This window comes from Bemisia tabaci, chromosome 4 (genome assembly GCF_918797505.1).
Source record: "Bemisia tabaci chromosome 4, PGI_BMITA_v3".
In the NCBI taxonomy this organism is placed as follows: Eukaryota; Metazoa; Arthropoda; class Insecta; order Hemiptera; family Aleyrodidae; genus Bemisia; species Bemisia tabaci.
The window spans coordinates 21,048,055-21,072,646 of NC_092796.1; the positions used below are offsets into that span (position 1 = coordinate 21,048,055).

A 24,592-nucleotide genomic window follows, 5' to 3' on the forward strand; every position below is an offset into this window, starting at 1 on the left:
ATTGAAAAGCGACCGATCATTTAACAGAATTCGAGTCGATTTGAGCTAAGGATCTTTCTCCTTTCCAGGGAAGCAAGGAAGTCAAAGTCAGATTTCCTCAGAGAATCGAGGCAGAAGTTAATATCATTATTTACAGCCTCAGAAATTTACATTTTTTATTGCATTCTTCAACATTTTTTCTTTGTATTTTCAGCTCTTGCAAGTTGGCATCCAGCTGAGCGATGCGAGGTAAATATGATGCTTGTTTCTTACCATAGCTCTGTTTGTATATTGCCTACCTTTCAGGCGTATGGGATATTCTCAATGCGATGAGAGGAGCCGTGCGATCACACTAATTATACCGAGAATGGCATTTTACGTTGCGTGAACGCAACGCTTGAGGCATATCCACGCTGTTGCAGGCGCCTTAGATACCGTCTTAGCTTTAGTTATTCGAAATCACAGTCCGTCGTTTTTTAGACCCTCTTTCCAATCAGGATCGATCAGTAGAAGATCAGTAGTCAGAATTTTATAGTGATGATAACTAATATAAGCTCGTGTCACATTTCTCAACTCGTATTTTCTTCAATGGCAGGGTTAATCATCACGTAAACCTAGTTAATCGCAAATCTTTTGAATATCCACAGATTTTTACCTACAGGATTTTCTCGTATATAAATACCGAATTTCTGTTTTCCATTTTGAATTGAGTTTAATCCCTGGTTTAGATAAGCTGAGATAAAGTTCTCGAGATTAGCACAGATCAATTGCGTTTTGATGGATTGAAGGTGTTGAAATAGCTTTGTTTTTTTTGAAAATCTTAGAAGCAAATCGTTGCGGGAGGAAAAAGAAAACCCCAGTCAAAACAAATTTAATTCTTCGCCATTGTGCTGTGCATTAGTAAATAGGGCGAAAATGCGGGGTTTTGGCGACCTACCAAAAAACTTTTTTCCCTCCAACTAACCCAAACACCCTTCCAACTTTTAACTGAGACTAAGTTTTTTTTACATTAAGTAAGATTTTTTATGTTCATACAAAGTGACTGTTGAGCATTGCTCCACAAGCATGGTGGCATGAAACGTAAGAAAGAAATGAAAAATTGGAAATTTCAATGAAATATTTCATAAAATTTCACGAGGCTGTGAAATATTGCATGTTTTTCAAGGGCTAGAGTATGCAACCCGCACTCAAACACACAAAAATAGAAGAAAGTCACAATTTTTCAATTTTGCGGCACATGGAAAGGAACCGGTATTTTTCAATATCTATCATAAATTTCTGAAATTTCATAAAATATTTCACTATGAAATTTCAAGATTTTATTTTTTATGAAATTTTACCATCCTGTCCACAAGCAATGGGATTTTAGATTTTTGGAGGTAATTTTCCAAGTTCAAAAGCTGATGACCAGAGTACATGTTTTATTGCTTAAAATTAAAAGAGTAGGTTTATTTCTCTCTTTCTTCTTTTTTTCTCTCAAAATCAATCAAATTGAATCAATTGCAAGTTCCAAATGTCACTTAATTTTTTTTTTCTTTTTTTTCTTGGCACAGTGAATGGTCGAAGCATTCGGATTCCGGTCACTTCTCAGCTTGCTCGTCGTCGCTCGTCAACGTGTCTGCGCCCGCTGCTGTTCCTCTTCCTGGTGCTCTTCTTTTGGCTCCAGCTCTACTTCACCCACATCGCCAACTCAAAGGCTGACAAAGGCTCCTCCTCCGCCGACAATGATACCGTATCTGATTCCATTAGCGTCTTTAATATGGTTCCATCTGTAAGTCAATCATTTGAGAATTTAAGTAAAAGAAATGAATCTTTCATCTTGCAACAACTGCCCTCACCAGTATTGCCATGCTAAGGAAGAATGTTGTATGAGCCCATAGACGTTACCATTTTTCCTTCCATAAAAATTGAATTCACTGGGAAAATTGTGAATGTTTTTCCTCAAATTTGTCAGGAAACTTAGTTTGCAATTTAATATAAAATATCTGAATATTTCAAGGAAAAGTTTGCTTAACTTTCCTGAAGAATACATGTTTTATCTGGGGAAATTTGGTAAATCTCGAATGTTCATACGGCATTATTCTTTAGCTTGGTAGAGTACCTGATGACCAGTCTTAATTTTAAAGCAGAATCTATTTATTTCTTTGTAACCCGTCTACTATGTCTTATGGGTTTTTTGTTTTGTTTTATGTATTCTACTTATTTTCTTTAAAATACTCCACTGTTCTGCAAACGAAGCTGTAATCAGAGAAAATCATTGACGGAGATTGTTTTGGTTTCTTTTATATCTTCTATGATTTATTCTAGAAATGATAGAATACAATAAAATGTGGAGGCACAGATTAATTCACCGCATTGGTCAAAGAGTATTGCGTTAAATGGGATGGTGGATGTACTTTTAATCCAAGCACTCATTACATCCCTTACTTTCTTTGGGACATTATGTAAAAAAAAAAGAAAAACATTATTCTCTTACAAATTGTATAAAAACACCAAGTTCTTTGAAAGTTATGAAATCAACCCCTAAGCTAGATAGTTTAATGATTGCAATCAATGTTGATCAGGTGGTAAATCAGTGTTGTGTGTTTTTAATGCAATTATTCTATTGATTCAAAGTCGATTTTAATTTTTCAATTTGGAATGCAGTTTTGAATATTTAGTTTATATGAATTTTTCTCTTTTCTCTATAGATCAGTATTCAGACCTTATTTATTTGCCTACTCTGGTTTAATCTGTTTTACTCCCAAAAGGAGGGATGTAAAGATTTGTCTTTCCAGACTACAACGCTGCAAGTGCACGGCTCTGTTGTAGTGTCAGTTTTCTCCCTGTATTTTTGCATGAAAAAATCTATTAACCAGCAACTCTGATAATTATAGAAATTTTTCTTAATATTATGGTACAATCCCAATGAAAATATTTTAAAATCTGCTTCACAGTTTTTGAGTGAAAAAGTAAATGACTTGAAAGCTATGAACTGGGCAACTTCTTTTCTTTTTTTTTCTTTCTCAATTTAAACTTCTCTGTATGTGGTAATTTTTCTTTTTCCTCTAATTTCAGGCCTACCAAAAGTACCTGACAGTAAAACCAAGCAATTTCAGTGGAGACAATGTTCCCAAAGTGCCTGATCCTTATGAGATACAACGAAATATTGAAAAGTATAATGAGATGCAAACTGTACTCAATCAAAATATATATGGACCACTTTACAATGATTCTCTTGTTCTAGTTATTCAGGTAATGCTTGCTCAGTATCATGTATGCTGTATTCATGCTGTATTCACATAATATACAGGTACTGCATATTGTGATTAGATTACAATGAGTGAATTAAATATAAATTGAGTACATAAATAAATGTAGGGGCTTATAATATAGAAGGAACAAAGTATAAGGTTTAAATTACATGTAGCGTCTTTACCCCTTAAAAATAACAATCAGAAATAAATTTTGGCACCTTTTCAAAAATAACACTAGTTGCCTCTAATGTTCGGGCGGAATGCGGAAGTCGGTGCGAGAACTGGCTGGAAAAAATGGTTTGATTTTGTCCGGCGGCCCGCAGCTCGGATTCTCAATTTCTTTTCATTACAATTACTAAAACCAAGCTTTGCTTTAAATTCAGATGATCTTCAGTTTAATTTCAATGCTTATTTTGGATCCATTGAACCCACCTCTAATATATTAAAACCTGTAAACCATGAACAAATCTTGTGAAGAATATTTTAAATGTATCAAAAAATTCCTATTGATCGTTGCAAAACAAAAAAAGCACCAGGGGAAGATCTCATAGTTGGGCTCATTCTCAAGAACTTACCCGAAAAAGCTATACATAAACTAGTAGAAATATTTAATGCCATTTTTGACCTACAATATGTACCAAAACTATTCAAAGAAACAATTATTATAGTCTTTCATAAGAATGGCAAGCCCACAAAACATCCTTCCTCTTACCACCCTATATCACTTCTATATTCCATTGCAAAATTATGGGAGGGAACATACTTACCTTGTCTACTAAAAATAATAAATAGTAAAAATATCCTCCCCGATCATCAATTCGGATTTAGAGCCAAACATGCTACAATAGAGCAATTACATAGGGTAACTAGCTTCATCGAGAGGGCCCTAGAAAAGAAGGAATACTGCGCTGCAGCCTTTTTGGATGTAGCGCAGGCCTTTGACAGGGCCTTTGACTTCTGTAATACCCTTATACCCATTTCAGATACTGCTAAGTATTTAGGATTAAACTTAGACACTAAATTAAAATGGAAACCGCATATTAAAATGAAAAGACAAGAATGCAACTATAAATTTAAAAAATTTTATTGGTTACTAGGGAAAAAATCTACATTAAATAATTATAATAAACTCTTAATTTACAAGCAAATAATAAGACCTACTTGGGCCTACGGATCCCAAATCTGGGGGTGCTCTGCACCCTCAAACATAAACAAATTGCAAACATTGCAAAATAAGATTTTAAGGAATATTGTGTCGGCTAGGTGGTTCGAGAGGAATAGCGACATACATAGGGATCTGGGAATGGAGACGGTTAAAGATTTTATTTCAAAAATCGCCACGCGATACGAGAATCGTCTTCATTCCCACCCCAAGTAGAAGCACTGGCTCTCTTGGATAATTCCAACGAGCTGAGAAGACTCAAGAGAACGAAGCCATGGGAGCTCGCTTCCATGGCTCGTTAATAACTACGAGGTAGTCTCGATTTGGAGTTTATACTCCTAACTTAAAGTGACCTAGGTCACCATATTAGAATAGTGTTGGACTACTCGGTCGTCTAGCTTAATCTACTTAATTTAATTATAGAAACAATGTATATAATATCTCAGTGATAGATTACAATAAATTAATAGAAAAAAAAAAAAATTCCTTTCAAAGCCATAATTTACTAGGAAATATTTATTTTTTATGATTTCAGGTACATACCAGGATAATGTACCTACGTCACATGATAGTAAGTCTTGCTCAAGCCAAAGGAATCGAGAACGTACTGCTTGTCTTCAGTCATGATTACTATGATGATGAAATTAATGAGCTTGTTCAAACAATTGATTTCTGCAAAGTTATTCAGATATTCTATCCATTTTCCATACAGACCCACTCGAATGAGTTCCCAGGGGAGTCTCCTGGAGATTGTCCCCGGAATATCAATAAAGAGCAGTACGTATCCTTTCAGTCTACTTCTAGGGCACTACAATTGCAATTCAGACAAATTGTCGCTTCAAGGTGTCTCGGAAAAATCTTCATACCTACTTCAAATATTTTAAAAAAAACCATACCTCAGACCAAAACCTCAGATTTAATTGTCTAGTTTGAAAGATACATTAGTTTTTGAGTAGGATAAATTATAAAAAAAAGAATTAAAGTCAGCTCTCATTTTGAAACAGCAAGGCACAACACCACGTATAGAAAAATAAAATTTGAATGGAACGCTATGTACACATGGGTCAATGATGGAAAAAGACCAGGCATTAGATAAAATCTCCCCTTTTATACACAGAGAGATATGCTTAGGAATGTAGTGGTGTAACCACATATCATTGGAAGCATCAGGAGGTAATGATCCTGCTCACTGATAAGACAGATAACAAATTTCGAAATAGAAAGATAATCTGAATTTTGTGAAAGAGGAAACTAATGGGAGTGATGGAAATAGGAATAGAATTTGAAAAAAAAAAAGACCCTTTCGTATATTAACGGTAAATACTTGAAAAGATATGATAAATATGTGAGACAATGAGCCTTGAAAACTATTTAGGCAGCTTCCTCAAATTGTATTACCCCCAGAACAAAGTTGGACTTCTTAAAACCTTTTAATCAAGAGAAAAAAAAAGAAAGGAAAAAAACTACAATGCATCACAAAATTTTGGAGTTTATATTTCTTAATGCTAATTTTTATTTTTAGCGCTCAGTTGATAGTGAGCAATCTTGCAAATTATACTGTTACCAACACCCAACACATAACCAACCGATGAAATCGTAATTTATTGCGATCACTGCTACTTGGGTTAATGTACATAGGCTGTCCCAAAACAACTGAGAGTAAGTCTGTATTTCAGAAACAATAATAGATATTGAAACGCGGTTTGTGGTAGGTTGTAGCTCATATCCTTAGCTATCCAACGAGCCCAAGATTTGCTATTTTGGTCAAAATTTCGCTGAGTTACAGCAATTTTTTGGAGCCGTGTAAAATATAACCCTACAGGATTTTTGAGTATTTTTTTCCTTGTCTGAACTGTTGTTCCGAGATCGCAACTTTGCGGATCACGTTGGCACTGGTCTAGATGCAAGTTCTAACATGTTTGCATGAGCTTTCATTACATATCAGAGTTTTCTTCAACTTCCCAGCTCAGTGAAGCCAACATTGTCTACCGTTAATGACACTTTCTTCCTCCGCCGCAGAAGTTGACGGCCGGCCGCCATGCGGGATCAAAGCCGCCGACTCGCGACCCTCGGAAAAAGCTGCATGCCACCGATAAACGGTGCTCTTCCCCAAGTCGATTTTCTCCATAAGCAACTAACATCTCTTTCACGGTATCAGAGACAGTTAAACCTTGGTAAACACAGTAACGGATGGCATAGCGTTGCTCTTGTCTCAGCTCCGCGGGCGAACTCATTGCACCAAATGAGAACACGTGTCATTAACGGTAGACAATGTTGGCTTCACTGAGCTGGGAAGTTGAAGAAAACTCTGATATGCAATGAAAGCTCATGCAAACATGTTAGAACTTGCATCTAGACCAGTACCAACGTGATCCGCAAAGTTGCGATCTCGGAACAACAGTTCAGACAAGGAAAAAAATACTCAAAAATCCTGTAGGGTTATATTTTACACGGCTCCAAAAAATTGCTGTGACTCAGCGAAATTTTGACCAAAATAGCAAATCTTGGGCTCGTTGGATAGCTAAGGATATGAGCTACAACCTACCACAAACCGCGTTTCAATATCTATTATTGTTTCTGAAATACAGACTTACTCTCAGTTGTTTTGGGACAGCCTATGTAGTTGGCCATGTATAAAACAAGTTGTAAAGAAAAATACAGAAAATGATATGCTGCTAGTTTATTTTGCAGAGCCTCTTATTCAGCTTATTTTTACCGTGTTGCATCACTTTTTTCCTTTGTTAACAGGGCAATAGCTTCTAGATGTAACAATGCTCTCCACCCAGATGTGTATGGTCACTACAGGGAAGCCAAATTTACACAGACCAAACATCACTGGTGGTGGAAGGCAAATAGGGTATTTAATCAATTAGAAATCACTCGAAATCATACAGGTAATTTGAACTCTATCAATTTTGATTAGGACAAATATTGTTTAGGAATCATCTAAAATTTTCAGAATGTCTCCAACTTGACTTAATTTAAGGCTTTTCTGCCTTCAAGGAATAGAATTTAAGTGAAGGTGAGAATTTTGGGGGAGAGAAGAGAGAGGAACAGGACAAGTTTGGTTCCCAATACATCAGAGTCAATAATTCATTTGAATATAAACCTCAGTTCTGTTCCAGTAGATCTCAAAAGACACTGTTTGTCACACCTTGCCTGCATGCTAACTCGGGTCTTATCATTTTTGAATAGTGTAAACTCTAAATCCCATATCATAGTTTCAGAGTATCAAATGTTGACAAGCCTTTATGAGGTTTCTATTATTGTCCATCATTAACAATGTCCTATTCAACCATTCATGTGGATCAGAGCAGTGGTGCAACTGGAACCAAAAATTAATAAAGTTGAATTTGGAATTTTAAATTCTCAACTCTAGAGTATAAAATTCACTCAGTCTCAACTTCCATTGATTTATGCTTTCAGGTTTAGTGTTATTTTTGGAAGAAGACCATTATTTAGCGGAAGATTTCATTCATGTCCTAGGACTGATGGAAAAGACTGCTAGAGTTACGTGTCCTCAATGCAATATTTTCTCTTTAGGAACCTACCTTAAAACCTACACTTATTATGACAATGCACAAAAGGTAAATTATACATTTCACTATCTGTTTTGAGAGAACCACTTATCACTGCAGAAATTTTAGAAATTGAGGACTTTTCTCAGAGCCCTTTCAAGGACAAATCTAAATGAGGAGTTCATCTCAGCTCTAAATGATCGGTAGACATTCAAAAACCAATGATGGGGGGAAAAAATTACAAGCTATCGTTTAAATTTTTAAAATTCCTGCAGTGCTCATCTCTTTCTTTCATCATTTGGAAACTTTACTCTAAAAATATTGATGTACAGCAAATTTTATGGCTTCAACTAAAGTCAATCAGCTAACTGTTACAATTTGAAAACAGACAAGTTGATAGTTGTTTATTTCGGGCTGTCGGCACAGTCAAAGGATTAATTTCACCTGAGTATCACATTGTGGTCATCCTATAACCTCACTATTCAAGGTGATGATGCTGCTGCTCTTATGAGATGTAAACTAGTCAATTGAGCAAGAAGTCCAAAGTAAACAACTCTTATATTACCTGACACGAGTTTTATTAGCCTATTTCATCGTTTGGTCGACCAAAAGGCGTAACTATACTAAGAGATGAGCCCAAGGAAACCATGAGTCATATGGAGTTTAGCGTGAGTGTATGTAGTTACGTCGTTTGGTCAGGAGGGCAATGATGTACCTAGAAGAGGTTAGGCTGTGAATAAAAATGATTTTATAGTCCTATCATAATAATATATGATTTCACAAGGTCTTCTAGTGTTTCAAAATTTTTTTTTCATTATTACCGATAATTTATGAAGCCCTTTCATGTATAGTGATGCATAGTAGCAACTTTTCCAGAAGCTCTAAGAATTGCTGAAACTGTATATTTGTAAATAATCATATGCTAAAGTGATGGAATAGATCATGCTTTGGTGAGGTTTAACACGCATAGCTTTTTTCACAGGTCCATTGTCCTTGCTTGCTAATTATAACTGAGATAAAGCAATAGGAAAGAGATTCATTCATCAAGATCAGCAGAGTGTATAAATGATAACATTACTGAAAAGCTGACTCTCATGTTTTGTCATTAGTTTCTTTTTTCCAAAGGGGCTTATGCTTTCATATTTGTTTTCTTGTTGGTCAGTACTACGCCTACAACACTGAAAGTGGTGGCTGGGGGACGCGGTCAGTGACTGGCTTGAGGTATTGTTAAAAAGATGAAAGCAGGTACATTGGCATATTCTAAGGGCTGGAGCTTGTCGAAGCCTATCATCTCTTGAAAAATAGATTGAGCTGCTCACCTAACTCCACCCCTTGGTCCCCACTTATTGTGTTGTAGACTATAGTCAAGGTTATGTGTGTTACTTTACATTACAGTGCAAACGGCATTTTGCCACATAAAACTATCAGCATTTGGCGTTTTATAATTTTCTATCCTGTCACATTTTTTACTGATCAACTTATTTTTGGTATCACTCGGCATTTTTAGTAGTTTTAACTGAGAAAATTTGAACATGATAAAGAGAATTGCAGATGAGTCAGTTTCGATCAGTGGATCTTTCTTTTTTGGACAGTTTTATTCATCAGGAGGTAAAGGAAAACTGTGAGCACCCCGCAATCCCCACGAAATTGATGGACAATATGAAATCATGATTTTCAAATCATGGACTACAAAAATTAATTTTCAAGCTGCAGGCTTCTCTCCAAAACCTGCTTTCAAACGACGTAATATCCTTCTGAAAACACATAATGCAAGAGATTACCCAGTGACCCACCAGAAAGCAGTAGGTCTGAGAGGCTGAACCATACATTAGAAAAACACAAGACTTGGCCTGGCTAAGGAAATTTCTGTTCTCTCGCACCTATAAAATTGTTTCCCCTTTTGTTGCGAGCAAAGGCCTCCTGCTCGTGTCCAGTATCCTCCTGCAAAATTACTTGCAAGGATGACATAGGTTTCAATGATCTTAAATAAGTGGAGAAAACTGTATTTAAGAGCTGCCTTATTTATATGTTTTCCCAAACGCTTATTTCACTAATATGATGCAATGAAAAAAAGAATTCTGAAAAAAATCTTGGTTCAGTACTCTCAATTCCAGAGGGATAAATACATATTGGCCGAACCGGCTCCTTGCCTACAGCTGAAATATGCCGTTTTCCCCCCACTTATGTGGCGTCTATCTAATTGCGTTATATGGTAGTATAATTGCATTAGGCACCAAAATTCAAGGCTGCCTAAGCAAGTGTACAAATATGGCTGGCTGGAGTATTGGAAAGTCTTTTTGCCTGGCCTGGGCCCCGTCCCAATTTGTCCCAAGTAAAAAATCATTTGTAAGTACTGTTGAAATGTGGTGACCATACATCTTGCTTCTAAGATGAGTAGTTTTTGATTGGCCTGCTTGATTCATGCTGACAGAAAGAAGCGTTAAGACTTGTTAAAAAGCACCAAATCTACTCGAGCAACGCTGCCAACTCGCCTCCATCACCATCGTGGAGTTTTCAAGTTTTACCGTCTCTTTATCAACATTACCAGAAGGTTTGCCAATCGTCGTCGTCCATGTTATCCCCTTCGTAAATGTTTTGTTGTGTTGATGTTTAGCTTCACCCCAGTCCTCAGTAGCACCTCAGGTTTGATGGTGAAGGCTTGCTTATCTTTATTCTCTCTCCTTTTTTTTCATGAGGCGGGACTGTCTCTTCCCCCTAATTTAATGGGTTTGTAAGGAAATTTTTACACACTTTCCTTATTACCAATACTTTTTGGACATTAGATTCAATCAGTAGATATCTGCTGAATCCATCAAACCTATCAGCGCACTTTACCCTCTTGCATGTGTGCCAATCCAATTTGCGTTCATAACCTATTTTTGATGTAAAGATGGATTGTTTTACCGTTTTCTGGTTCCTGCACACTACATTGAAAACAAATTAAAAAATTTCTTTGTCTATTTGCACGGATCGGCAGACTTTCACTGTTAACACAAGCGTCTCATTGACTGTCTTAGTTCCAGAACAATACGAGGACAATTGTTCGTTATAGATGCACTTTTAAAGATCTTTTCCTTCTCAAATTATTTTTGTAAAAGTATAATTTTTCTTCTCGAATTTCTTTGGTGTAATCAAATTTTCTCCTTTCAATGTTTACTGGCTTCTGACATTTTATCAAATAATTTTCTGCCTTTGTTCAGTGTTTTTTTATTGGAACTTGCAATTGGCTCGTTTGCGTTATAAACTCATTTGGACCATTCCTCCCTTTTATAAGAAAGTTAAATATACTACCTAAAATTCTTTTTTAAAGAGTCTTAGAATAATATGTTTCACTCAAAGCAAACCCTGATAGTTTTTTCGCCAATTATCTTTCTATACTGTAAAAATAAGCTAGCAGCCTAGCGCACACATTTGTAGGTATTGAACTACTTTCAATTTTTTTATTTGTCTTTTCATTTGCCTGGTTCATCTGTTTCCAAGTTTGTTGCAAGGTACTGAGTTTCCGTTTTCCCAGGCCGGGATAATGATTTTTTTTTACAAATGCAATCCGTCTCAAAACTAAGCAGAAAATTAATAATAGAAGTTCTAAAAAACATCCTATTTTTATTGCAAGAATTTAATATTTGTAATTGTCCTTAAGAATTGGGACCTTACTCCACAAAAAATCAAAATTGAGATATTGATACCAGAGCGAAGAAGAGTATTCGAAGAACATTTTCAGTTAAGATTACGTAGTTTCGAGAGAAAACTTTCCAAACTTCTGAAAACTTACTTCTTTAGGATACTTCAAAGTATTTCCCTACAAAATCTCAAAATCTGATTCTCCCCCCTCCCCCCCACACTTGACAGAAATCGCTCCACTGAAAATTTTCCCTCTGTGGAATAATGTCCCTTTTCTCACGATGGTCACATTTACGTACATATTTGCTATAAAAAGGTCTCAAGTTAATTTTGTTTGTTTTTGAAAAATAGCTGTTCAGTGTTTAAAATGTTGAACCTCCGTCAAGTGTGCATGAATATATTGTTTGATCTTCACATACGTGGTCCTTATATTTTTCATTGTTTCTCCATTTAATATTTCACCTAGCATGAAATTATTTTTCCCATTTAAAATACAAAGTGTCTTTGAATTATCTGATGGATTTAAATGAATAGTGAATATTTCCCAAAGTAGTCCTAGGAACAAAAAGACTATTACTAGCGAAAAAAGCCATTGATATTCCTGTAATGTCCTAAAAATATTTTTTTTTTTCAGTCTTACTATTTGCATAAATTGTATTACTCTGTCATAGAGTGCAAATAACTACCAAAGTCATCAACATAATCATGGTCGTCTATTGCATTGGGTTTTATCTCAAGTTTTTAGTATGTGAATAAAATTTACTACTTCTCCGTTGTGTGACGTCCTTTTTTTTTTACATTGTTTCTGACTTTGATGACTTGCATGTGAACCACAGGCTTGACTCAGTAAAGGGCCTGTTTGTAAGGCCTGTGGATTCATTGTTGAATTTTTCGTGATCCTTTATTGACTGACCTTGATTAATCCCTGCCCTGTCCTGTAGTAGTGTGTATTGGGCTAGGTCTCTTGATAATTAATCGCTCCTCTGACGTAAGGGGGTATTTCAATTTCCTTGTGAGCCTTGTTCTCTGTGTACCTAATTCAATGATTTTTGGGTTTCATGTGGAAATAAAGATACGCTCTTATGTCAGAGGAGCAGTGAATTGTCTAGGGAAAAATTTTTACTCAAAAATATCTAAGAAAGTTAGGCCATGTTGAAAAGTTTCATTAAAAACATTTTTATTTGTTTATTCTATTTTTTTTTCTTTTCCATTTCTCTGTATCTTCAGAGTGTTCATTACTGTTAAAACAAAGAGTTTAGAAAATTATAATTTCCAAGTAAGAAAAAATTGATTACTTAGAAGTAAATCTTAAAATTCTCAGTGAAAATTTATCCTTTTTTCTGTTAGTTAAGGATCTTCAAGCTGAGAAATCAAGGTATTTTTGTAAAATGGGTCTAAAAATGTCTTCTCTAAAACTTTTACACTTTCAATGTAGGCTGCTTTCCCACACCTTATTATGCCAAGCTCTGAATGCAATGTTTATCCAGGTAGCAAACTTGTAGTGATTGCGTTTGTTAATGTTGTGTAGGTAGAGCAGACACCGTGGTTGAGCAGCAAGCACAACATGGGAATGGCATTCAACCGATCCGTGTGGCACGAAATCTATAACTGTGCAAAAGCCTTCTGTACGTTTGACGACTACAATTGGGACTGGAGCCTTCAGCATGTATCCAACAACTGCCTGCAACACAAACTTGAGGCACTTGTCATGCGCTCACCAAGAGTCTTTCATATTGGAGAATGGTAAGTAATGATCATCTTTGATGACGACAGGAATAATGGAACTTCTCTTAAGAACACACATTTTTCCGTGAAAACATGGTGTCTAGGACCAGGAAAAACCGAGATTCATGAAAAAAATCATCATTCATCAGAAAATTTCACGGAAAATCATGCAATCCGTTTCACTAACTGGAAATCACTTCTTCTACCGCTTGGAGACCATTCTGTTTTCAAAGTCTGTGGAAATTTTAAGTACTTGTTGTGATTTAGGTCTGTGGTATTGCACCTGAGCCGTCATGATTGATCTCTTGAATGACATTTGAATCTTCAAATCATCTTAATCATAGAGAAGCTTTCATTGACCAGCTATCATTAACATCTAGAACACTTTCAGACTTTATAACTCGAATTTGACCCAACAAATTGGCTGAAAGATAGAAAAATTCGATAGTTTTTCCCAAGATAATCCTAGATAAGTAAGCAAAAGCTTCAGTATCTCATCAGAGAACAAGCTTCTGAAAATCAGGGAATGAGCAGGGTCAAGAATTCTGGACACCATGGTGAAAATTGAAAAACAAGACTGAAGTTAATGCCATCAATTTTCTGTCATTCACCCAATTCTTTCTATTGCCTCTAAGAACACTAGGTCATATTTTCTAATGCAGTGCTTTTCTTTAAGTGTTTAACATATATTTGAAATGAATTGTGTCCAAAACAGGCAACAATGTCCGCTCTGTCACACCGCAGTTAATCAGTGTCATAGTTGTCAGCAAGTAAAATCATTTCTCTTCATTCTGCAATTTTCTTTTTAGTTAACACTGAATTTGAAAATTTGTTCAAGTTGCATACAAAACTTGAGATTATAGCTTTAGCATTGAAAATGATAGTCAAAAAAGAGTCGCCAAAAAAATACTGTGGAGGTGGAGGAGAGGACCCGTCGAAGCAATTGCATGCACTTTTAAAGAGGTGAAGGAATTTTCGAGTTCTTTATCAATTGTGACTGAGTAAGTATTTTAGTTATAGGCACTAAATATATGAATTTTGATGCTGTAGCATTTTCCCAGAAGGGATAAATGTTCAAAGCTAGGAACAACTGTTCTGAAGGTTACCAAATAATTAACTTTTAACATTTTGCTTTTTTTTTTCAGTGGAGTTCATCACAAGAGTAGCTGCACTAGTACCATTATCATATCAAAAGTACAAAAAATCCTTCAGCTAGCGTCCAAACATTTCTACCCGAAGCACTTGAGTGTCATTTTCATGACTGTGAAAAAGAAACCGCTGAAAAAGGGCAATGGAGGTTGGGGCGACATTCGAGATCATGAACTCTGCCTGAATATGACCATTCCGCAGAGGTAGTTTTTACCTCAAGCAATCGTTTGCCATGCTCATTTGTCCTGATTGTTGTTTTTTTATAGTCTCTTCTTGTTTTTAAAAACTGTGATATGTCGAATTTATAGTCTTATATTTATCAACATTTTTATTAGTTTCTTGTAATGTGATGATGATGTTTGTCCGTGCAAAGGTAATTTAAGTCTGAAGTTAAAATTAAGGATCCCAGCGTGTAAAATTCAAATCAAAAGACCCGGAGCAGTTTTTGACCAAAGTTAGGAGATGCAATCTTTGATTCCTCCTGTTTCGATTGGTCTCATTACCAAATCCTCTGTAATTCGTTATTCTTTTCTCAATTTCCCAATTCAATAACATTGATTCTATGAAAGAACTTAAATAATGGAAGGACTGTTATAAGGGAGGAATTAAAGAAGAATGACCAAATCGAGAAACTTCAACATTTTTGCTGGATTTGATAAGGGGATTCCTCCTTTTCCCAGAGCTAGCTTGATGTGCTAATTTTGTGAAAGTTGAAGATGAACTATTTGGATTACTTGGTTATTTCTCACTAACTCTATCCCAGCATCATCACAGCAGCTCAAAAATAAATTGTCCCTACAAATTATTTTGACGAAAATTCTACTTCGTATCTACCCTAAACATCACGACTCTGCATGATACAATAGACTGGATACGTAACGAGATGACTCTTTTGATCGATCAAGATGCTAAATACGTTTCAATCAGTCAGCAGCTACACTTCCTCACTTAAATTATCTTGGCTGACAGCATCTCATCATCAGCATTTTATTTTTTTAACTATTAAGGGTGCATTTTTGTAATCATGTTCATTTTCTCTGTCTGCAATGCACACTTGAAATGTCCGTAAAATCATCGGAGTTGCCAAATAGATTGCGCAGTGTTTTCATCTTTCAATTAGTTTTTTTTTTTTTTAAAGTTACTGTCAAACCATGGAAAAAAAATACTGTCAGAGCAATTTTTTTAGTATTTTACCAAGTATTTATCCACTGTTTTTCTTCCATACAATGTGGCCTGAAGCAAAAACCTCTTGTTGCTGTGGGGGCCTTGTCCTAAATGCGCCACTTCATTTTACTATGACTGAAATCAGAACGTCCTAATTGTTGAGAGGAAAATGCTTCATGTTTTTTGTTCTCAAGTTCTGTTTATTCTAATAATCCCAAATTAATTAACAGAAACACTTTTTTTTTCCTAGTAGTCTGTGGCAGAAAAGCAAGGACCTCAGTTTGCTCACTTTATTTCACAATTAAACATAAATGAAATGAAGTTATACAAAACATCAAAGACAAATGTTTAAAATGAAATTTAATTTCTGCGGATAACGGTTGGCAACTTTAAAATATGTATCTTTTCCTTGTATTACTCTTTGTTGCAAGTACCGAGTACACCTTGATCAAAAATACCACCCAAGACTATTTCATATTTTTGGGTTCAGTCCTTAAAGTACTATTATAGGTAGGTATCAATTTTTAAATGAAAGTTTGGGCACATCTCTGCTAGTGTGTGTTTGGTTTTAATTTGGTTCTTGATCTGCTGTTTCAAGCAGATCCAAAGCTTTAAGATTATTTTTCCCTCAATGTAACCTAGCCATAGGTTCCTCTTAACTTATTTAGTTTGTCAAAAACCTTGTATGTATTGCTCATGTTCTTGCATTTTTCTTTTTATGTCTCTCAAGTTTTTGGATTGGTTGCAACCTTACATTTTTGTCTTAATTTTTGAGTTTAGAAAAATAGGGGATTGTCTTCTCCTCAGTTTTTCTCTCAATGTTACCTTCATACTCATGGATAATGTAATGTAATGATTTGATCTTCATCAACCAATGTAGCACCTTTCCTTTTAAATATAGATTTTACGCATTTTCTTTCCCAAACTAAAATAAATTTTTAAAACCTCAGTCTAGAATCGGAAAAGCCCAATTTCTCAAGAATTTTCTATTTTGTGAATGGTGATTAACTTTAATAGTAGCATTAACTTATCATTTGCTCATCAAGTTTAAACCAAAAAGGACTTCTTTAAAATGTGTTACCAATCCACCGTGTTTATTTAATAGCAGCAATCAATCCTGCATGGAATGCAAACCATTTAGGGATCGGAAAAATGTAAATTTATCCAGTGATTGCTTACTTTTTCTCTCCTCTAAAAAACTGTCAAAAATGGATTAGATCATTCTCGAAAAAATACAATATTACTTGAGTATGTTTTACCAATTTACCCTCTGTTCTGTCTTGATAGCAATATGAAGAGTGGAACTAGTCTATGACTCCATACTTGCACTTATTGGCAATTGTGAATTTCAAGTGTCCCTAGTCGAGTGTAAGTAGGTCTAAACTTTTGTTGTTACCATTTTGTTTGGGTACTATCTTTTTTTAAGTGAAACGGGACAAAAAACAGTGGGCATAGAGGGCCAAGAATTTCCACAAAAAGCCTGGGACCTTTTGGGGATCATCATAACTCCTCTGTAGACCAGGAAACTACAAATTAATCAAAACTTAAAGCAAAAATCAGACGATTCTACCTATGATAGTGATAATGGAGCATAGATTTTATCCTACACTGCTTACTTTTTACTTTTTCAGGTTACACTCATCCATTATCACTTTCGTGGGATTTTTCTCAAAGTTTAAGTTAGTTTGTGTTTCCTGAAAAATCAAGGGACTGTGACTGCTGTGAAACCAAATATCAGGCATTTTGTTTTGATTTTTTGTCTGTCTTTGCTGTCTTGTACTATTGTGTTTTTAAGTCTCCAGACTATTTTATGTATTGTTTTCTTTTTCAAAACTATGCTCGTTTAAAATTGTACTTTTTATTTGTTTTTTATGTGCATTGGCCTAATCGGCTAAAGTATATGTATAATTCTCCTTAATACATGTGTATGAATGGAAGATTTTATTTAAAGTTAAGAATAAAAAATAAATAAAAATGGAATTGTACCTCTTATTGAGATAGTAGTAAGGGTAGGAAATGAGTTCTTTCATTTGAAGTTGTGAAGAACCGAAACATAATGGAATTAATTTTTTCGCCTCATATTGAAAACTGACTCAGTCTTTAATTAACATTAATTCAATGCCAAGCTCTTGGTGTCGGATGGATTACATTAACGTTTCTCATAATTTCATCATGCACTTTAGGCAAGAGTCTTGAAATTAACGCTTAGAATTTTAAATCTATTGCATCTGTACTTGGCACAAGGCATTCTGATTTGAATTTAATCTACTCTTCCATCTTTCTCTACTAATTCTATAAATTACACGTTTCTACCATAACTATAAAGTTCACCGTGTTTTTTGAGCAACTGTCGGTTTTGAATTGTATTTTTTGCTAACTGAATGATCATACTGGCAGAATTTTAAATAACTTTAAAAGTGCATAGCCAATGCTTTGTTTTCAATTTATGACAATCTTTTTAGGTGGAAAGTGATTTTTGCTGATCATCTCCCATTCCTCTCCCTTCATGAATTGTTAGGTGTAAGATCAATTTTTCTGTTTTTGTCTCACAGCTGGTTTTCTAATATATCTAACCCATAATATTAGGCCTCACTGACCAAAGCCTGAGGTCTGAAAATGTTCCTTCTTGTCTACCCAACCTTCTATAATTGGAATTTCAAACCCAGCAGTATCGTTTCTTTCTGACGTATATTTTATCACAGAATAATTAAAATTTTTTACCTCTTTTGGGCAAATGAATACCAGCCTCATTGTCTCCTCATATGTCCTTGTTTCCACCCACCTTTTTCATGAGATTTGTCCCACGGTCAAAGTGCTGGAATGAAACTTTGAGGATTTCTCCTAGTTGTCGTCTCCACAAGATAGGGCTCTCACATTCCAATGACAAGTTTACATGGGAAGATAAGTTAGTAAAAATCGAGGAACTTAATGGAATCAAGATGATAATTGAACTCAATAAACTATTAAACAAATTACTTAAATTACTTAAATTAAACAAACATGAACAATGAGTTAACAACAAAACATCACAAAATTAGCTTTCACTTCTTCTTCATCTTTCAGTTGGTCTTAACTCTCTGCAGAATTCTACTTGTTACTTCAACTACTATTGAGTCAGTCAATTTTCGTCTCAACTGTGCAAGTGAGACTTTTCCTTGCGATAAATCTCATGAAAATATCCTGTGAAGACGAGGCTTATGACATCCGTCAAATCAATTGTCAAATCCTTTTAAGTCAACAAGCTAGTATACACAGACAGCATCACCCAGAATCAGCCAAACTCTCTCAGACCATGCCTGATTTTGTCTCATGATTTACTTTTATAACAGGAAACTAAATATTATAACATCTTGAGACTCTCTGTTGATTATAACAATTTACTCTCAAAATTTCATGGCTGAGAGTTACACATTTTTCTGTTGAAAGATAAAAATGAAAAGATAGTAGGCAGCATGCGATAATTAGACCGATTCTGATAAATAAGTCCATTTGAGAATTTAATTATAAATATGTTTAAGCCCTATAGGCTTTTAGCGAGATTTTCACCATAAAGATTTACTTCACAAAAAAAAAACAACAACATATCGTTTACTTTTAGATTAGTTCCTCAAATTAGTCATTTGTATATTTCATCTTGTTACCATCACAATTGTTGAATTTTTTTGTCATAGATCATAGTTTGTCATTATATGATGAAAGGCATTTTTAATTGGTTTCCATCTCCCCCACTTTTTTAAAAGAAAATTGTATTTTCTCTCTGTGTAACTCAGTATTTCTTTTCCCCCAAGTGTCATTAAATGTACCTAGCTTTATGTTAGACATAAAAACTGAAGACGAAGTGTTATTTCCTGAAATTTCCAAGGAATTATATTTTTAATATTTATTTTGAACTGTGTTGTTATTCAATCACTCTCCTTGTTGAAAAAGAGAAAAAAAGAACTAAAGTACGGATGTTTTGCACCTAAAACTTATTTAATTAAGGAGTACATTTACAATAAATAACAATTAATAACTCAATAAAGTTAGCTCTTGTTGATCCAAATCAGCATTGGACGCCTAGTGGAAGTAAATAATCGGTGCAATTTCAAAAGCTATCATCAGATGATCAATGGGCCTACGCAGCATGACAGTGTGAAAGTTAAGATTCCCGAGTCACATACTTGGTTGTGGACTGTTAGATCAGAATAGATTACAAGTAGAAAATTACTTCCTTGTTTAAACAATCAAGGTTGAATTGACCAACAATTTCTGAATTCACAGGGAAAGACGACAGCTCTTTCTTTTGACAGGGTATATCAGTACAAATGGGTACCCATCAGATATTTTTGGGGAATACTTGTGAAATCTTTCAAATCATGCTTCAGCTGAGTAATTTCAACTGAAATGCAATCAAACGAGAGAGCAAGACAAAACTTCAGGAATTTCCTCTGGCCGAGGCAGGAGTATGCTTAAACGTAAGAAGTTATTTACTGTCTTGCAAGAATTTTTTTGGAAAAGCTCTGTCGGCATGCACTTTTAAATATTCTGAAAGGTACCTATGCTGAGAATATTTAGTGAATCCAACCGTCAGAATATTCCAAAGGGTAAATTCTATGAGCATTCACAGAATGTAATTTTGCTAGAATATTCTCATAATATTTTAGAGGTAATAGGTAATAGGTAAAGAAATAGGTACCTGTCTGAGTGTTCCTAAAATATACTTATTTGAATATTCCAAGAATATACGTATCAGAATATTTCTAAGAGATTATTTTCTGAATATTCACAGACTATCCTATGATAATATGTCTGCAGAATTCTCTTAGAGCATTTTCTTTCTTGACACATATGCAGGACTGAAAGGCCAGTAAGAGAGGAGCTTCAGTGTTCTTCCATGCAAAATTTTGAAATTTCCACCATTTGAAGACTTTTTTATCAGTATTCAGAGAGCCATGTCTGAATTAAGTACCCATGTAACAATTAATTCGTGATATTTTTGCTTCGTTTTGAAAAAGGCCGGCTCTTTCACAACAAACTGTAAAAATTGCTTTTTACCAAACAGGAAGAAGTTACTCTCAAGTCATATCAGTTTGCCTTCAAATTTTAGTATTGATAACACGAGCTCGCACGAGGGCCAATATTGGTAGGTATCACTGCAAAATTGCTTGCTTACTTGGAATACATACAACAAATAGTTTTTTTACGAAACAGAAAAAGATGACATTCACACCATGTCAATTCGCCTTCAATTTCAGTGTAGGCAACACGAGCTCCCGCGTGGTCGAATAGTAGTGCCTATCTTCTAGGAAGGGCCGGCTCAATCGGAACAAACTGTAAAAATAGCTTTTTATGAAGCGGAATAACAGGTTATTTTTAGTACGCCATGTCAATTCTCCTTCAATTTTTAGTGTAGGCAACACAAGCTCCCACGTGGTCGAACAGTGGTATCATCTTCCTTATATGAAAGTCAGATTGTCTCCATCGGCGGATTTGTTGTAGACACGATGACTTCTGTTGGTAAGTTTGAGGTCGAATCAGGGCCGGATTTAGGGGGCGGCAAATTTTGCAATTTTTTTTAGTGTAGCTATAAAGAAAAATCGGATTCAGAAAAAAAAATTACAAACGAGAAACGGTGACAAAATCTTTAATTTCCTGAGAGTATATCTCTAATTTTGTCTTCTTCCTGTGATACAATAGACAGCACTTTTAATTAGTCGAGTTAAGACTAAGAGAGAAACCGAACACGGAATTTGGCCTGGAACGACGCGGGCAAATGCAACGCAGAGAGCAATGATGACGAGAACTTGAGATGGAAAGGAGAAACCCGCGGCGCGGCGCGCGGCGGTCGGCATGTAACACATATTAGCGCCTACAAGACTGCATGAATACTTCACGCATTGCGTCAAAGACAGTGCGGTCGCTGCGGTCAGCAGCGGGCGGCGGCGCGGCGTGAAACGCATAGCGCCTACAAGACTGCATGAATACTTCACGCATTGCGTCAAACACAGTGCGTGCAACAGCGGTCGGCGTGAAGCGCATAGCGCATACAAGACTGTAAGAATACTTCACGCATTGCACCAAACCACATTTATGTTTATTCTTTCATAATTTTCATAATTTTTCATTCATTTCATATACATAAATGGAAGGTCTTGTCCACACAGAGAAAGGTTTACGAAACTTAACTTTCGCGGCAAGTTCCGTAAACTTTTGCTAGTAGTGTTGACAGGGCTTTCGAAAAAAATGTGTCCAACTTGAGTAAAAGCGTCTTATGCACCCCTCCCCTCCGGCACGTTCACTTGATGGTTTTTATTGATGTTTCAAAACGAATGAGAAGGGGGCGGCAAAATACAGGCGGCCAATGGGCGGCAAGTAAGTGAATCCCGCCCTGGTTTGAATTTGTGTTCAATCGCATTTACCGTTTATCAATAGGTCTGTAAATGATTATTATCGGCAGTGCTCCCACCATTTTTTTTTTTTTTTTTTTTTTGTTTTTTTTTGTATTATCCGTCCAAAAAGAAGATGAAAATAGAGAGGAGGAGAAGAAGAAAAGAGGAAGAGGAGGAGAAGAACAAAAGGTAAAGAAGAAGAAAAGCGCGAGAAGAAGAAAAGGGAAGAGAGAAAAAAAGAAAGACAATGAAGAGAGAGAAGATATAGAAAGGAAAAAGAGAATGAGGAAAACAAGCTGGCAGTCTTCAATCATTTTAGGATTGAAATAGTTGTCCTGCCAGTATGAAAAATTTTAAAGTATTTGAAGTGTCAAAAAAAAAAAAAAAAAAAAAAAAAAAAAAATTAGGTTTAAAGTAGATATTGCTACACCTGACACATTTGCATATTCGTGGATCCTGCCTGTCTTCGGCAGGGTTTGTACTACGGTGTTACGGTGTACTACTATTATGTTTCTTTCAATGCTTCGTTTGACTAAAGGTCCCTCTCCCTCAGAAGCCAGTGTTACCATACATTTCATTGCTTTAATTAAGAGAAAACCGAGTTTTACCGCATTCAGGGACTGTTCCTCATCCAGCTCCTGCAGCGTAGGTACCTAGTTCAAAATCTTTCATTTTTCGTTTTTCACCGTCCCATTATTACTACCAATTTGATTATTCTCTTTTTGACAGTATCATGCATTGCGGTGTTGCAATGTGTTATATAAAAAAATCAAGAGAAAACCTTATTTCTTGAGATTCATAGTGTGATTTTCTGCAGACCGTGCAAAAGGAATGAATATTATGTAAGACCAACACTAAAACACCGATGGAAAGAACATGAGAGGGTCACCTTTTGGAATTTGGCAAGAGTTCTTTGCGCCAAGGAAAACCCCTCTAACTGTGGTACAGTTATATCTCGATTTATTTATTTGCCGTGACACCCATTTCGTCTGACTCTATCACTGAAGAGAAAGCCGGATAGCGCCATCAGCTGTTACAAAAATTGCGCATGCTGTTCCCCACGGAAAATATCGTTAACCTGGTAAAAATTGGCAGTAGAATCTGTGTTCCAAAATACCATAGACCTAAAGCCGGCTGTAAGATTTCCAATAGCTTCTGAAGCCGGATGTACAATTTCTTATAGCCTTTTATAGTCGATGGCGATTAAGCAACAGCCAGACGATAACGTTTATGCTAAACGTTACTAAATACGGATACTAGGACTTAGTTAGTTTTTGGACTACCGCTCTCTTTTTGTGCCGTAGTAGCTTGATTTATCTTGCGAGGAAAGCTCCGTACTTTTGAAGGATGCCTATCATTCTTAATATGTTGGAGTGCCTTCAGTTTCGTATGATACTGTGCAATATCTCTGGTGTGAAATAGTTCCTTCAAGCGCCGTGGCACGCTGCGGCGCGGCGGGTGGGCAGAGAAACGCGCATTGGCGCCTACAAACCTAACAGGGGTACTTCACGCATTGCGCAATGCGTGAAGTACCCCTGTTAGGTTTGTAGGCGTCAGTGCGTCGCCGCTCCGCTTGGTGTCAGGCTCTAATATTTAATCTCGGGGAGTCAGCGTTTTTCAATTCGTGACTTTGAAATGTTTGCACACTCTGTATGGATTATTATCATTTTAATTGATGAAACAAAATATGTTTTAAAAGAAAATATAATGTCTGTTTTGTAAATATTAAGGTAGTTCCGTATCAAACTTAATGATTTCCAAAGCACACAAATTTCTGCAAAATTTCTTATAGCCTTTTATAGCCAATGACGATAAAGTGTAAAGTCCGGCGATAGGAACTACAGCCCGACTGTATACTTTTTTATAGCTTCGTATAGCCCGCCTATATGATTTGCTCCGCTTTCTACAGCCAGCTTTATGATTTTCAATAGCCTTCTTTAGTTGGCTATAAGAACTCCTATGGTATTTTGAAACGCAGCTAATATCGCCAATTTTTACCAGGGTATTTGCAAACCACTAGGTTCATATTAAATGAAGGAAACAATTGCACAGTTTTATCATTAGCTCAACACCTGATGCCGCCTTTCACGTCTTGAATTTCGAATCTACGATAATTGACATTACAGATCACACGGTGAACCATAATCCACGACGGGCAAAATCCGACGGCGCTTTAGGCAAAAGCTGGTGCCCTCGGTGCCTGGTGGCACTTGAGTTGGACGGGCGGAACCGGCGAGGAAGAGGAGCCGGTATGCTCATGAGTCGCAGCCACTATCGCGGCGATTAGATAGGGCGCTTACACCTTGTTATCAGGGGAAGGTAAGAAGATGGAGCACCTGGGATGGGCCTGACAAATACTTATAAAACCGCTTGACACGCATGGCCCCCGCCTCATTACACCCAGTGCGATCCCATCTGATTCGGTGCTCAGATCCGTGGTTATCGTGACCTAAATTAAGGTTCCTTTTCCTAGTTTGTGTTTTTTTCCGGTGTGGTTTTGCGAGCATTGAAGTAATGGTTTGACGTAATTTTTAATGGTTTTCCCTTATTTCATTCCAACCGTGCGATGTTTATCAGGCGGCATTTCGTTCTCTAAGTGGATGATTCTCCAAGCATAGTATTTGTAAAAGAAATAAAAATTGACTCTTGCCTAGTTTTGATTAAAAAAAA

At 36.0% G+C, this 24,592-nt stretch overlaps 1 protein-coding gene and 1 long non-coding RNA gene across 9 annotated transcripts in view; one reads left to right on the top strand and one right to left on the bottom strand.

Moving 5' to 3' along the window:
- Positions 1-19,444, top strand: part of LOC140223750 (alpha-1,6-mannosyl-glycoprotein 2-beta-N-acetylglucosaminyltransferase-like) — a 56,303-nt gene extending 36,859 nt beyond the window's left edge. For 5 of the 7 annotated variants that reach the window (XM_072299495.1, XM_072299497.1, XM_072299498.1 and 2 more), the window contains 9 exons: positions 194-228; positions 1,533-1,750; positions 3,037-3,213; positions 4,913-5,154; positions 7,126-7,271; positions 7,804-7,964; positions 10,327-10,446; positions 13,045-13,259; positions 14,387-19,444. In XM_072299495.1, coding sequence (XP_072155596.1) covers positions 222-228; positions 1,533-1,750; positions 3,037-3,213; positions 4,913-5,154; positions 7,126-7,271; positions 7,804-7,964; positions 10,327-10,446; positions 13,045-13,259; positions 14,387-14,597 — 1,497 coding nt within the window. In that variant the 5' untranslated portion in view covers positions 194-221 and the 3' untranslated portion in view covers positions 14,598-19,444. Of the gene's footprint in view, positions 1-193; positions 229-1,492; positions 1,751-3,036; positions 3,214-4,912; positions 5,155-7,125; positions 7,272-7,803; positions 7,965-10,326; positions 10,447-13,044; positions 13,260-14,386 lie in introns of those variants that run through there. The other 2 variants (XM_072299493.1, XM_072299499.1) reach the window with 2 other exon arrangements.
- LOC109035418 (uncharacterized) lies at positions 1,384-5,060 on the bottom strand. 2 transcript variants are annotated; one of them, XR_011899724.1, is made up of 2 exons: positions 4,921-5,060; positions 1,384-1,748 (listed from the first exon to the last, which is right to left on the bottom strand). It is a non-coding gene; the product is annotated as an uncharacterized lncRNA (long non-coding RNA). The 2 variants fall into 2 exon arrangements; XR_011899723.1 differs by lacking the exon at positions 4,921-5,060 and adding an exon at positions 3,434-4,156.
- Positions 19,445-24,592: the final 5,148 nt, after the last annotated feature.